This window comes from Tachysurus vachellii, chromosome 5 (assembly GCF_030014155.1).
Source record: "Tachysurus vachellii isolate PV-2020 chromosome 5, HZAU_Pvac_v1, whole genome shotgun sequence".
Taxonomy (NCBI): domain Eukaryota; kingdom Metazoa; phylum Chordata; class Actinopteri; order Siluriformes; family Bagridae; genus Tachysurus; species Tachysurus vachellii.
The window spans coordinates 1,210,001-1,225,000 of NC_083464.1; the positions used below are offsets into that span (position 1 = coordinate 1,210,001).

The 15,000-nt window shown below is 44.1% G+C and overlaps 2 protein-coding genes across 2 annotated transcripts in view; both read right to left on the reverse strand.

Annotated features, from left to right (window-relative positions):
* Positions 1 to 4,323, reverse strand: part of atp6v0cb (ATPase H+ transporting V0 subunit cb) — an 8,162-nt gene extending 3,839 nt beyond the window's left edge. Inside the window, exon 1 of the mRNA XM_060869454.1 lies at positions 4,091 to 4,323. Coding sequence (XP_060725437.1) covers positions 4,091 to 4,157 — 67 coding nt within the window. The 5' untranslated portion in view covers positions 4,158 to 4,323. The remainder of the gene's footprint in view (positions 1 to 4,090) is intronic.
* Positions 4,324 to 6,858: 2,535 nt separating this feature from the next.
* tbc1d24 (TBC1 domain family, member 24) overlaps positions 6,859 to 15,000 on the reverse strand; it is a 16,640-nt gene continuing 8,498 nt past the window's right edge. The window contains exons 2-7 of the mRNA XM_060869455.1: positions 13,955 to 15,000; positions 12,979 to 13,137; positions 12,730 to 12,793; positions 12,124 to 12,219; positions 11,666 to 11,915; positions 6,859 to 8,089 (exon numbers count right to left, since the gene is read on the reverse strand). The exon at positions 13,955 to 15,000 is cut by the window's right edge and continues 40 nt beyond it. Of these exons, the coding sequence (XP_060725438.1) occupies positions 7,935 to 8,089; positions 11,666 to 11,915; positions 12,124 to 12,219; positions 12,730 to 12,793; positions 12,979 to 13,137; positions 13,955 to 14,964 (1,734 nt within the window). The 5' untranslated portion in view covers positions 14,965 to 15,000 and the 3' untranslated portion in view covers positions 6,859 to 7,934. The remainder of the gene's footprint in view (positions 8,090 to 11,665; positions 11,916 to 12,123; positions 12,220 to 12,729; positions 12,794 to 12,978; positions 13,138 to 13,954) is intronic.

The following is a 15,000-nucleotide window of genomic DNA, read 5'->3' on the forward strand; positions in this document are numbered from 1 at the left end:
CTCACTTCACACACCATCTCACTGCTCACTTCACACACCATCTCACTGCTCACTTCACACACCGTCTCACTTCACACACCGTCTCACTGCTCACTTCACACACCATCTCACTGCTCACTTCACACACCATCTCACTGCTCACTTCACACACCATCTCACTGCTCACTTCACACACCATCTCACTGCTCACTTCACACACCGTCTCACTTCACACACCGTCTCACTGCTCACTTCACACACCATCTCACTGCTCACTTCACACACCGTCTCACTGCTCACTTCACACACCGTCTCACTGCTCACTTCACACACCGTCTCACTGCTCACTTCACACACCGTCTCACTGCTCACTTCACACACCGTCTCACTTCACACACCGTCTCACTGCTCACTTCACACACTGTCTCACTGCTCACTTCACACACCGTCTCACTTCACACACCGTCTCACTGCTCACTTCACACACTGTCTCACTGCTCACTTCACACACCGTCTCACTGCTCACTTCACACACCGTCTCACTTCACACACTGTCTCACTGCTCACTTCACACACCGTCTCACTTCACACACCATCTCACTGCTCACTTCACACACCATCTCACTGCTCACTTCACACACCGTCTCACTTCACACACCGTCTCACTGCTCACTTCACACACCGTCTCACTGCTCACTTCACACACCGTCTCACTTCACACACCGTCTCACTTCACACACCGTCTCACTTCACACACCGTCTCACTTCACACACCGTCTCAACCAATCAGAATAGGCCGTTGTGCAAAACCACAACATTATGAAAGAACTGGACAGAAAGAAATAGCAGTTGTGAAATGTACAAAATTCCCCCTAAAAACTGTGGAAGTAAAAAAGTAAAAAGTTACTGACTAATTATTACTGTGATTCATTCAGTCTGGGGACGTGTACAGCGCACGTGACACACACCCAGGCCTTTATATAACACGTGATGAAGGAGTCTCCAGTGTCAGTAACAGACAGGGCAAGAAATAAGGAGGGGTTTACAGGGTGTGCTGAGGGAAGGACAGGGTCTAACCCCTAACACTGTGCTGAGGGAAGGACGGGGTCTAACCCCTAACACTGTGCTGAGGGAAGGACAGGGTCTAACCCCTAACACTGTGCTGAGCGAAGGACGGGGTCTAACCCCTAACACTGTGCTGAGCGAAGGACGGGGTCTAACCCCTAACACTGTGCTGAGGGAAGGACAGGGTCTAACCCCTAACACTGTGCTGAGGGAAGGACAGGGTCTAACCCCTAACACTGTGCTGAGGGAAGGACAGGGTCTAACCCCTAACACTGTGCTGAGCGAAGGACGGGGTCTAACCCCTAACACCGTGCTGAGGGAAGGATGGGGTCTAACCCCTAACACTGTGCTGAGCGAAGGACGGGGTCTAACCCCTAACACTGTGCTGAGGGAAGGACGGGGTCTAACCCCTAACACTGTGCTGAGGGAAGGACGGGGTCTAACCCCTAACACTGTGCTGAGCGAAGGATGGGGTCTAACCCCTAACACTGTGCTGAGCGAAGGACGGGGTCTAACCCCTAACACTGTGCTGAGGGAAGGATGGGGTCTAACCCCTAACACTGTGCTGAGCGAAGGACGGGGTCTAACCCCTAACACTGTGCTGAGCGAAGGACGGGGTCTAACCCCTAACACTGTGCTGAGCGAAGGACGGGGTCTAACCCCTAACACTGTGCTGAGCGAAGGACGGGGTCTAACCCCTAACACTGTGCTGAGGGAAGGACGGGGTCTAACCCCTAACACTGTGCTGAGGGAAGGACAGGGTCTAACCCCTAACACTGTGCTGAGGGAAGGACAGGGTCTAACCCCTAACACTGTGCTGAGGGAAGGACAGGGTCTAACCCCTAACACTGTGCTGAGCGAAGGACGGGGTCTAACCCCTAACACCGTGCTGAGGGAAGGATGGGGTCTAACCCCTAACACTGTGCTGAGCGAAGGACGGGGTCTAACCCCTAACACTGTGCTGAGGGAAGGACGGGGTCTAACCCCTAACACTGTGCTGAGGGAAGGACGGGGTCTAACCCCTAACACTGTGCTGAGGGAAGGACGGGGTCTAACCCCTAACACTGTGCTGAGCGAAGGACGGGGTCTAACCCCTAACACTGTGCTGAGCGAAGGACGGGGTCTAACCCCTAACACTGTGCTGAGCGAAGGACAGGGTCTAACCCCTAACACTGTGCTGAGCGAAGGACGGGGTCTAACCCCTAACACTGTGCTGAGGGAAGGATGGGGTCTAACCCCTAACACTGTGCTGAGCGAAGGACGGGGTCTAACCCCTAACACTGTGCTGAGGGAAGGACGGGGTCTAACCCCTAACACTGTGCTGAGCGAAGGACGGGGTCTAACCCCTAACACTGTGCTGAGCGAAGGACGGGGTCTAACCCCTAACACTGTGCTGAGCGAAGGACGGGGTCTAACCCCTAACACCGTGCTGAAGGAAGGACGGGGTCTAACCCCTAACACTGTGCTGAGGGAAGGACGGGGTCTAACCCCTAACACTGTGCTGAGCGAAGGACGGGGTCTAACCCCTAACACTGTGCTGAGCGAAGGACGGGGTCAAACCCCTAACACCGTGCTGAAGGAAGGACGGGGTCTAACCCCTAACACTGTGCTGAGGGAAGGACGGGGTCTAACCCCTAACACTGTGCTGAGCGAAGGACGGGGTCTAACCCCTAACACTGTGCTGAAGGAAGGACAGGGTCTAACCCCTAACACTGTGCTGAAGGAAGGACGGGGTCTAACCCCTAACACTGTGCTGAAGGAAGGACAGGATCTAACCCCTAACACCGTGCTGAGGGAAGGACAGGGTCTAACCCCTAACACTGTGCTGAGGGAAGGACGGGGTCTAACCCCTAACACTGTGCTGAGGGAAGGACATAAACACTACTGAATAAGTACAGTACATGTAAGAGTTTATATTAATGATATAATAACAGAGTAAAGTGTTAATTAACACTGAACACCATGGCTGTACATATAAATGATAGAGTAAAGTGTTAATTACCACTGAACACCATGGCTGTATATATAAATTATATAATAACAGAGTAAAGTGTTAATTACCACTGAACACCATGGCTGTATATATGAATGATATAACAAAGTGTTAATGACATAATAAAGTAAAGTGTTAATTACCACTGAACACCACAGTTGTATGTAATGATAGAGTAAAGTGTTAATTACCACTGAAAACCATGGCTGTATATATGAATGATATGGTAAAGTGTTAATTTGCACTGAACACCATGGCTGTAGATATAATAATAGAGTAAGTGTTAATTAACACTGAACACCACAGCTGTAGATATAATAAAGTGTTAATTACCACTGAACACCACAGCTGTAGATATAATAATAAAGTGTTAATTACCACTGAACACTGCGGCTGTATATATAATAATAGAGTAAAGTGTTAATTACCACTGAAAACCATGGCTGTAGATATAATAATAGAGTAAGTGTTAATTACCACTGAACACCACAGCTGTAGATATAATAATGATGTGTTTTAATTACCACTGAACACCACAGCTGTAGATATAATAATAAAGTGTTAATTACCACTGAACACCACAGTTGTATGTAATGATAGAGTAAAGTGTTAATTACCACTGAAAACCATGGCTGTATATATGAATGATATAGTAAAGTGTTAATTTGCACTGAACACCATGGCTGTAGATATAATAATAGAGTAAGTGTTAATTAACACTGAACACCACAGCTGTAGATATAATAATAAAGTGTTAATTACCACTGAACACCGCGACTGTATATATAATAGAGCAAAGTGTCAATTACCACTGAACACCACAGCATAATGACATAATAAAGTGTTAATTACCACTGAACAACACAGCTGTAGATATAATAATAAAGTGTTAATTACCACTGAACACCACGGCTGTATATATGATAATAGAGTAAAGTGTTAATCACCACTGAACACCACGGCTGTATATATAATAATGATATAATAAAGTGTTAATTACCACTGAACACCACGGCTGTATATATAATAATGATATAATAAAGTGTTAATTACCACTGAACACCATGGCTGCTGAGGCGCCCATCACGGCGAAGAAAGGTGAGTACTCAGGCGATGACATGGTGTAAAACACTGATAATTACTGAGCACACAGAGACGGTGGAGTTTGTTACACACACGTTAGTCCTCTTTACCCACACACACAGATGACACAGTGGATGTACACTATTACACTATTACACTATTACACACGGGGAAGGAGGCGGAACAACCAACACCGGATCAGGAAGACAAAATGGCGACATGGCGGAAAACAAAGCGGTGACTTTCTTTCCTACCCGTATTCCGTACATTTATGCTACTTTCTGATTGGTTACTGAATCCCAAGTCCTGTGCGAGGATTGGCTAATGACTAGCACATACATCAGAGCGCTTTGCCGATTGGACTATAAAAGCTACACCGTTGTATTTTTAGGATAAATATTTTGATGAAAAGTGGTGACACGTGAATCACGTGTATTCACTTTCTTCTTTTTAGGTGTTGTATTCTGCCCTAACGTACTGGTTGGTCAAACAAAGGCGTCTAATGATTGCTATGGTAACTAGACTAGGGTTAGTAACTGACCAATCAGCGGTCTGAAGCACAAGGCGTTATTTATTTATTTATTTATCAGCTTGTCCAGCAGTTACCGTGTTCTCTAAGAGAACATTATATATATATATAATGTGTGTGTACACATATGACACGCGTCACTCATTATGGACTTATTGCAAGAGATTTTACACATACACACACATACACACACATACACACACATACGGTACACACACACATACACACACATACACACACATACACACACACATACACACACATACACACACATACGGTACACACACACATACACACACATACACACACATACACACATACACACACATACGGTACACACACACATACACACACATACACACACATACACACATACACACACATACACACACATACGGTACACACACACATACACACACATACACACACATACACACACATACACACATACGGTACACACACACTTTGTACAGATTGTATCTGGGTAAGATTTAACACAACAACCAATGGAAAAAAAAACACATTCATTAGTGAGGGTATTTTTGATGGTGGGTTTGAACAAAACCTCAACACGAAACAGTTTGTCTCTGGACGGGACATTGTCCTCAATCATGTCCCTAAAAATGTCTGGAATTGTGCTGAACTGTTTTATATGGGAGCAACATTACACATGATAAAGGGGTCTAAAAAGGTAATAAACACTTACAATAAACACCACCAGTCATAATCTCTCTCTCTCTCTCTCTCTCTCTCTCTCTCTCACACACACACACACAAACACACACAAACACACACACAAACACACACAAACACACACAAATTAATAAAAATACTTTGTACTTGGTTAAATTGTGGGCAGTGATCCTTACCAGTGTGTCCTTACAGACACATACACACACACATACACAAACACACATACACAAACACACAGACACACACATACAGACACAGACACAAACACACAGACACATACAGACATACACAAAAACACAAACATACATACACAAACACACAGACATAGACACATACACACATGTACAGACAAAAAAGTGATCATCACATTATTAACTCACTATACAACGTTTAAATGAAGTAAATGATCGTATACTGATCAACATGTAGAGGGCATGACATCACTTCCTGTGTGGTGTAAACATGTAGGTGAACCAGACAGGATCAGACACATGAACTCCTACATACTGAGGTTTAATGAGCACAGTGTCTCCTGTCTGGACCTTTGTCCTGTATCAGCTCAGTAATCTATCTGAGCAGGTAATACAGGTGACACATTTACCTGTTCAGGTGTGTTATCCACAGAGGATCCATACTCTCACTAATGATAGTGTTAGAGACACATTCATTACTCATCTGGGGAAATTGGTCCACATTTTGTGTACCCCAGTAACAGCCTATGTGTCACAGCCATTGTACAGCTAGCACATGTACTGCCCATGTGGGCTCTTACCTGGGCAGTTAGTAAAGGACCAGACTTGTTGACATCTACCTGTATTTATGTGGCTGAAGATTAAATGATGTTCGACACTCTGTAGAGTGTAAAACGTAGCTAAAGATGAGTGACAGTTATCATTAACGTGTGTAAATATAATCTAAAATATTCATTTATGATCAAATTAAATTTCTAAAGACAGATGCTTATTTGGTGTAATGTCCATTCTGTCTGTGGCATTATACAATTAGAGATTAAGATTGACTGCGTTTAAACACAAGCTCACGAGATTAACTAAGTAAACTTCTAATGCATTTTGTACAAGAATACAACATCCTAATTTTTCAGCTAATCAGTGTAAAGTTTGTTAAATGCCGGTTTCATTAAACAAACTGTGACCACATGAATAAACACAACTACTACAAACATTGGCACTTAAATTGCAACGCAACCTTAGTCTGTAAATTAGACGGGAAAAATCAATCAGATGAACCTTCTGTTAGAGACGGTCTTTGATTTCAGACACTTTGTATGACTGTCGAATCAGTGTGGGTGTAAGATTCCACTTTTGTTGCAGTGTGTAAAGTGTATCAGTCACTGCGGTCTGAATTATATATAACCCAGACAGCTGAGTCACACACTAACACACACTCTATACCCAAATTAACGGCACACGGATTTACAGCTGAGTAGAATTCAGAATATACTAAATTTAGCATCTAAGAGTCTGAGTTATAAAGAATAAACAAGACTGGTTGAATGTTTGCTTTAAACACTTTATTACACACGTTACTGCCATTTCAGATGCACAGTCAAGTGATTAAGCATATGATATACACCATGATAATACTGCTGAACACACACACACACACACACACACACACACACACACACACGTTTTACTTTACAACACCATATTTAAGACTTTACAGTTGAAAACAATTACAATTTTAGTGATATGTTCATACACATTACTAACACAACAGCTCACATACACACACACACACACACACACACACACACACACACACACTTCATTAATATGATCAGTTTTTACAACGGAGAACCTTCTCATACAAACAAACAATTATTCACAAAAAAAACCAAACCTACTTGATAAAATGTTGAGTTGGCAAATCTACACATCGAATGTTTATCTAATGTTTATCTAACGTTCATACAACATTCATCAAGTATAGTGATATGATGAAGAACCGTGAATAAAGAACATTTCTAACGAGTGCTAACACCTATTAACAAATATAGAAACAGATATATGATATGTTTAAAAATTAAAAAATAAGACTGCAGTGCATTATGGGTATTCTGTCCAAGCTTCAGTCCACTGTGAGACAGATGATATACCAGACTGATATTATACTGTGATACACTAACGTAGTTGATGCTGGTTAGAGGTGTGGTGAGATATCAGTATGGCAATGTACCGTGATAACTCAGAATTAGTTATACTGTTAATGTCCTACACAGTAAATGACACGACTAAAGAACAATAGGAAACAGGAGGCTGTATGTAGACACTGACGTTGTAATGAAGAGAAATTTATCTTATTGTTCTGAGACTTTCTTGTGTATGCTGGTGGGTTTCCTTCAAGAATGTGTCCAAAGGTCCTGCACTATGAAGTGTAAATAGGCTCAAGATCATTACCAGGATGTGTATATTAATGTTATAATATAATATAATATAATATAATATAATATAATATAATATAATATAATATAATATAATATAATATAATATAATATAATATATAATGATATAAAGAATAACTCTATAATTATGGCTGCAGTATTCTCTCTCCAGATGTGCTAACTGGCTGTTAGGCTGTCATGGTGTCCTGGAAGCCCCAGACCTCCAGCACTGCAATCTGGAAGTTCTCAGAGCACAGCTGTGGATTATCGAAGGTGGAGCACGGACCCGTCCTGCCGTAATTCAGCTCGGAGTCTAAATACAGCGCGTTCCCATCACCACCTCCTGCACCAGAGCAACGATAAACAACAATAAACAAAATCAATGTTATGGATGACACTGTTGTGTGATGATCATGATGGTGGTGTGTGATGATGACGATGACAGTGTGTCATGATGATGGTGGTAGTTTGTGATGACGATGATGATGGTGTGAAATGATGATGGTGTGAGATAATGGTGTGTGATGTGTGATGATGGTGTGATGATGGTGTGTGATAATGGTGTGTGATGATGATGATGATGGTGTGGGATGATGTGTGTGTGATGATGATGATGATGTGTGTGTTGACGGTGTGTGATGATGGTGTGTGATGATTATGGTAATGTGCGATGATGGTGTGCGATGATGACGATGATGGTGTGATGATGATGATGATGTTGTGTGATGATGATGATGACGGTGATGTGTGATGATGATGATGGTGTGTGATGATGATGATGATGATGGTGTGTGATGATGATGGTGTGTGATGATGATGATGATGTGTTAAGATGATGATGATGTGTGTGATGATGATGATGATGTGTGATGATGATGGTGTGTTATGATGACGGTGATGTGTGATGATGATGGTGTGAGATGATGGTGTGTGTGATGATGTTGTGTGATGATGATGATGATGTGTGTGATGATGATGATGGTGATGTGTGATGATGACGGTGTGTGATGACGTGTGTGTGATGATGATGGTGTGTGATGATGATGATGGTGTGTGATGATGATGGTGTGTGATGATGACGGTGTGTAATGATGATGATGGAGTGATGTGTGTGATGATGATGATGGTGTGTGGTGATGATGATGATGGTGTGTGATGGAGTGATGTGTGTGATGATGATGATGGTGTGTGGTGATGATGATGATGATGGTGTGTGATGTGTGTGTGATGGTGATGATGATGGAGTGTGACGATGATGGTGATGTGTGATGATGACGGTGTGTAATGATGATGATGGTGATGATGGAGTGATGTGTGTGATGATGATGATGGTGTGTGGTGATGATGATGATGGTGTGTGATGTGTGTGTGATGGTGATGATGATGGAGTGTGACGATGATGGTGATGTGTGATGATGACGGTGTGTAATGATGATGGTGATGATGGAGTGATGTGTGTGATGATAATGATGGTAATGTGTGATGACGGTGTGTGATGATGATGATGATGAGTGATGATGGTGATGTGTGATAATGACAATGATGGTGTGTAATGATGATGATGGTGTGTGATGATGATGATGATGATTTTGTGTGATGATGATGGTGCCTGATGATGATGTTGTGTGATGATGATGAAGGTCTGTGATGATGATGTTGTGTGATGATGATGATGAAGGTCTGTGATGATGATGATGGTGATGTGTGATGATGGTGTGAGATGATGATGATGATGATGGTGTGGGATGATGATGATGGTGTGGGATGATGATGGTGTGTGATGATGATGATGGTGATGTGTGATGATGGTGTGAGATGATGATGATGATGATGGTGTGGGATGATGATGATGGTGTGGGATGATGATGGTGTGTGATGATGATGATGGTGATGTGTGATGATGGTGTGAGATGATGATGATGATGGTGTGGGATGATGATGATGGTGTGTGATGATGATGGTGTGATGGTGATGATGATGGAGTGTGACGATGATTGTGATGTGTGATGATGACGGTGTGTAATGATGATGATGGTGATGATGGAGTGATGTGTGTGATGATAATGATGGTAATGTGTGATGACGGTGTGTGATGATGATGATGATGAGTGATGATGGTGATGTGTGATAATGACGATGATGGTGTGTAATGATGATGATGATGATGTTGTGTGATGATGATGATGGTGCCTGATAATGATGATGTTGTGTGATGATAATGATGATGTGTGATGATGATGAAGGTCTGTGATGATGATGACGGTGATGTGTGATGATGATGTTGTGTGATGATGATGATGATGGTAATGTGTGATGATGGTGTGAGATGATGATGATGGTGTGGGATGATGATATGTGATGATGATGATGGTGTGTGATGATGATGGTGTGTGATGATGATGATGGTGTGGGATGATGAAGGTGATGATGTGTGATGATTATGTGTGATGATGATGGTGTGTGATGATGATGGTGTGTGATGATGATGATGGTGTGGGATGATGATGGTGTGTGATGATGATGATGATGATGATGGTGTGGGATGATGATATGTGATGATGATGATGGTGTGTGATGATGATGGTGTGTGATGATGATGATGGTGTGGGATGATGATGATGGTGTGGGATGATGAAGGTGATGATGTGTGATGATTATGTGTGATGATGATGGTGTGTGATGATGGTGTGTGATGATGATGATGGTGTGTGATGATGATGGTGTGTGATGATGATGATGATGATGGTGTGGGATGATGATGATGGTGTGTGATGATGATGATGTGTAATGATGATGATGGAGTGGGATGATGATGATGGAGTGGGATGATGATGATGGAGTGGGATGATTATGATGGAGTGGGATGATGATGATGGAGTGGGATGATGATGATGGAGTGGGATGATGATGATGATGGTGTGTAATAATGATGATGGTGTGGGATGATGATGACGGTGTGGGATGATGATGAAGGTGTGGGATGATGATGATGGTGTGGGATGATGATGATGGTGTGGGATGATGACGGTATGGGGGGATGATGATGGTGTGGGATGATGATGATGGTGTGGGATGATGATGACGGTGTGGGATGATGATGGTGTGGGATGATGATGATGTGTAATGATGATGATGGTGTGGGATGATGACGGTGTGAGATGATGATGATGGTGTGGGATGATGATGATGCTGTGGGATGATGGTGTGGGATGATGATGACGGTGTGGGATGATGATGGTGTGGGATGATGATGGTGTGGGATGATGATGATGGTGTGTAATGATGATGATGGTGTGTAATGATGATGACGGTGTGGGATGATGATGATGGTGTGGGATGATGATGATGATGGTGTGGGATGATGATGGTGTGTAATGATGATGACGGTGTGGGATGATGATGACGGTGTGGGATGATGATGATGGTGTGGGATGATGATGATGGTGTGGGATGATGATGCTGTGGGATGATGATGTGTAATGATGATGATGATGATGTGTAATGATGATGGTGTGGGATGGTGATGATGTGTAATGATGATGGTGTGGGATTAGGATGATGATGATGATGATGTGTAATGATGATGATGATGATGATGTGTAATGATGATGGTGTGGGATTAGGATGATGATGATGATGATGGTGTGTAATGATGATGGTGTGTAATGATGATGGTGTGGGATGTAATGATGATGGTGTGGGATGATGATGATGATGATGATGATGTGTAATGATGATGGTGTGTAATGATGATGGTGTGGGATGATGATGGTGTGGGATGATGATGATGATGATGATGTGTAATGATGATGGTGTGGGATGATGATGATGTGGGATGATGATGATGTGTAATGATGATGATGTGTAATGATGGTGTGTAATGATGATGATGATGATGATGATGATGATATCCACTTACCGATGATGACAGAGTCAAAGTTTCCAGCCATAAACATGGACGTGTTACGAGCATTTAGGTGGAAGTGTCGGGCAGCGAGGAACGGTGAGAGGTGGGTGGAGTCAGTCCCAGAGTTGGGCGGAGCCTCCACAGAGAGCGAGTGTATGTTCTCATCTGGAGCGTTAGCATCAGCTGCACGATCAGACGCAGAGCTGGCCAACTCCGGATGTTTAATGATGACCCACTCGTAGCGCTCCATCTCAGGCTTCATCTGTGTGTCAAGGAGTTTTATACACAACGGAAATCTTAAATTGAGAAATGTCACAGATATGTTTAATTACATAAGTGTGTGTTAATCATGAGCTCATAATGACACAGAGAAACACACACACACTTCTCAGGAGTCTAAAGCTTATAAATCCTGACTGTATGTCATTAACATAGTGATCATGTGATTGGTGAAGTGATGCATGACTCACCTTAAAGACAAAACACTCGCCTGTCCCAAAGAAGCTCAGGGTGTTTCCTCCTCGCTTCCTCTCCTCCCAGTCTGTGGATAGGAATGCCCCACACACCTAACACACACACACACACACACACACACACACACGACATCTTCGTCATAATGAAAATTATATCCCATGACAGTTTTGAGTGAAATGGTCACAGATTGTCAGGAGAAAAAGAAAAAACATTGTGAGCGTGAGACAGACAGTGAATGAGACAGTGGGTGAGAATGAGACAGAGAGTGAGACAGAGAGTGAGACAGAGAGTGAGAGAGTGAGTGAGACAGAGTGAGACAGAGAGTGAGACAAAGAGTGAGACAGAGAGTGAGACAGAGAGTGAGACAGAGAGTGAGACAGAGAGTGAGAGAGACAGAGTGAGACAAAGAGTGAGACAGAGAGTGAGACAGAGAGACAGAGAGTGAGAGAGACAGAGTGAGAGAGACAGAGTGAGACAAAGAGTGAGACAGAGAGTGAGAGAGTGAGACAGAGAGTGAGAGAGTGAGACAGAGAGTGAGAGGGAAAAAAAAGTGAGAGAGTGAGACAGAGAGTGAGAGGGTGAGAGAGAGAGTGAGACAGTACCTCTCCTTCAGTATTCTTGATCAGCAGTAGTGTGGGTTCATGTCCTTCACAGTGTGAATAAAACCTAAAATAAACAAATACACAACAATAACACAATTAACAATTACACACACCACCACAGCTATGAGGCACTGTTATCTAAACACAAAGGGGACAAAAGGGGTGTGGCTTCAGTGTACGAAAGTGCAGAGTATGTTAAAGAGCTCCGCCCCTGGAGTTCTATACTGGTGTGTGTGTGTGTGTGTGTACCGGTTGAGACTGCAGCCGTGTGTGGCGGTACTGAAAAGTAGCTGAGGCTGACACAGGGCAAATCGTTCAGGAATCCATGACCACACCTCCATGATCTCCTTCACACTGATTATGTCAGAGCAGAAACCATCAACATTCACTTTCAGGTCCACATTACACCTACAGAGAGGGAGAGAGAGGGAGAGAGAGAGTGCGAAAGAGAGAGAGAGAGAGAGTGCAAAAGAGAGAGAGAGAGAGAGAGAGAGAGAGAGCGAAAGAGAGAGAGAGAGAGAGAGAGAGAGAGAGAAGGAGAGAGAGTGCGAAAGAGAGAGAGAGAGAGAAAGAGAGAGAGAGAGAGAGCGTGAAAGAGAGAGAGAGAGAGAGAGAGAGCGAAAGAGAGAGAGAGAGAGAGAGAGAGAGAGAAGGAGAGAGAGTGCGAAAGAGAGAGAGAGAGAGAGAAAGAGAGAGAGAGAGAGCGTGAAAGAGAGAGAGAGTGCAAAAGAGAGAGAGAGAGAGAGAGAGAGAGAGAGGGCAAAAGAGAGAGAGAGAGAGAGAGAGAGAGAGAGAGAAGGAGAGAGAGAGAGAGCGCGAAAGAGAGAGAGAGTGCGAAAGAGAGAGAGAGAGGAGAGAGAGAGAGAGCGCGAAAGAGAGAGAGAGTGCGAAAGAGAGAGAGAGAGAAGGAGAGAGAGAGAGAGAGCGCGAAAGAGAGAGAGAGTGCGAAAGAGAGAGAGAGAAAGAGAGAGAGAAGGAGAGAGAGTGCGAAAGAGAGAGAGAGTGCAAAAGAGAGAGAGAGAGAGAGAGAGAGAGAGAGAGAGGGCAAAAGAGAGAGAGAGAGAGAGAGTGTGCGAAAGAGAGAGTGTGAAAGAGAGAGAGAGAGAGAGAGAGAGAGAGAGAGAGAGAGAGAGAGAATTACAGTGTTTATGAAATTTCACATTAAATTATATATTAATTAAGACAGATATCACTGTATTAATGGTGAAGGACGTCTTTAATTCACCTCTTCTGCTGGACAGTGATGCCTTTCTGCTGGAGCGCTTTCTCATTAGCCAGCTGCAGCAGGTTGATCTCCTTTCTGCTGAAGAGCCTTATGGTGAAAGCTTTCTCCATCAGTTTATCGGGACTCACGCTGCTCGCGATAGACTTCACAAACTCTCGCATGTCGCCCCTGACCCCGGCCGAGTCCTTCCTGTTTGTGCTCTTGTCCAGTTTCTGCTTCCTGTAGAGCTTGAGCAGGGCGAGTGCGACTCTGTACAGCACTTTAAACCCTTCGACCAGAAAGACGTCCATGACCCGAGCAGCATGAGAGAATGGGAGGTCACCGAACACCCAGCGCTGCCAGTCTCCATACACCTCTGCTACATCTTCCTTATTCTCGGTTGCCAAAGAAACGATGTGCTGGTGAGCGGCGGGGCAGTGCTTGCGTGCCAGGTCGCCAAAGGTCATGCAGGAAGCGCGGTGAGCCAGGAAGGTCTGGTGTAGCATGCGCTGCTTTTGTGTTGTTGCTAACAATCGAGCCACTGCTTCAAAACACTGAGCCTCTTCCGAGCTCCAGTGAAGCAACAGTGCAGTGACAGCAGGTAACAAAGGGCAATAGGACACATCTGGAAATTCAGACGCGAGACACTCCAGAACAGAGCCCACTGACCTCGCAGACTCTGGCTTTAAACAGTAACGAGGAACAGGTGCACTAGACGCAAATTCAGGTAAAGCTATAGCCAGCATGTCACCGTTCTGTAGTTTAACTCCTGCAGTGCTGTCACGTTTGGTCTGTTTTACTGCCGCGGTCAGGTAGACGCTAGCATCAGGTGTGACAGAGCGGCATGGCAGCGCTTTGATGAGGCGCTGGTACACCTGTGCTCGCTGTGAGTGACTCTTCACCCACTGACCTGAGCGGGCGTGGCGCTTTCGCTCTTTGATGTCTGTGTATTCAGTTTTTCCCGGTGCTGCATCATTAGACACGTCACCCATCAGCGACCAGTCCACAAAAACCCCAAAGTTCTCCCCCATAACCTTTGACCTCAGTATACAGACCCAGACAGAGTG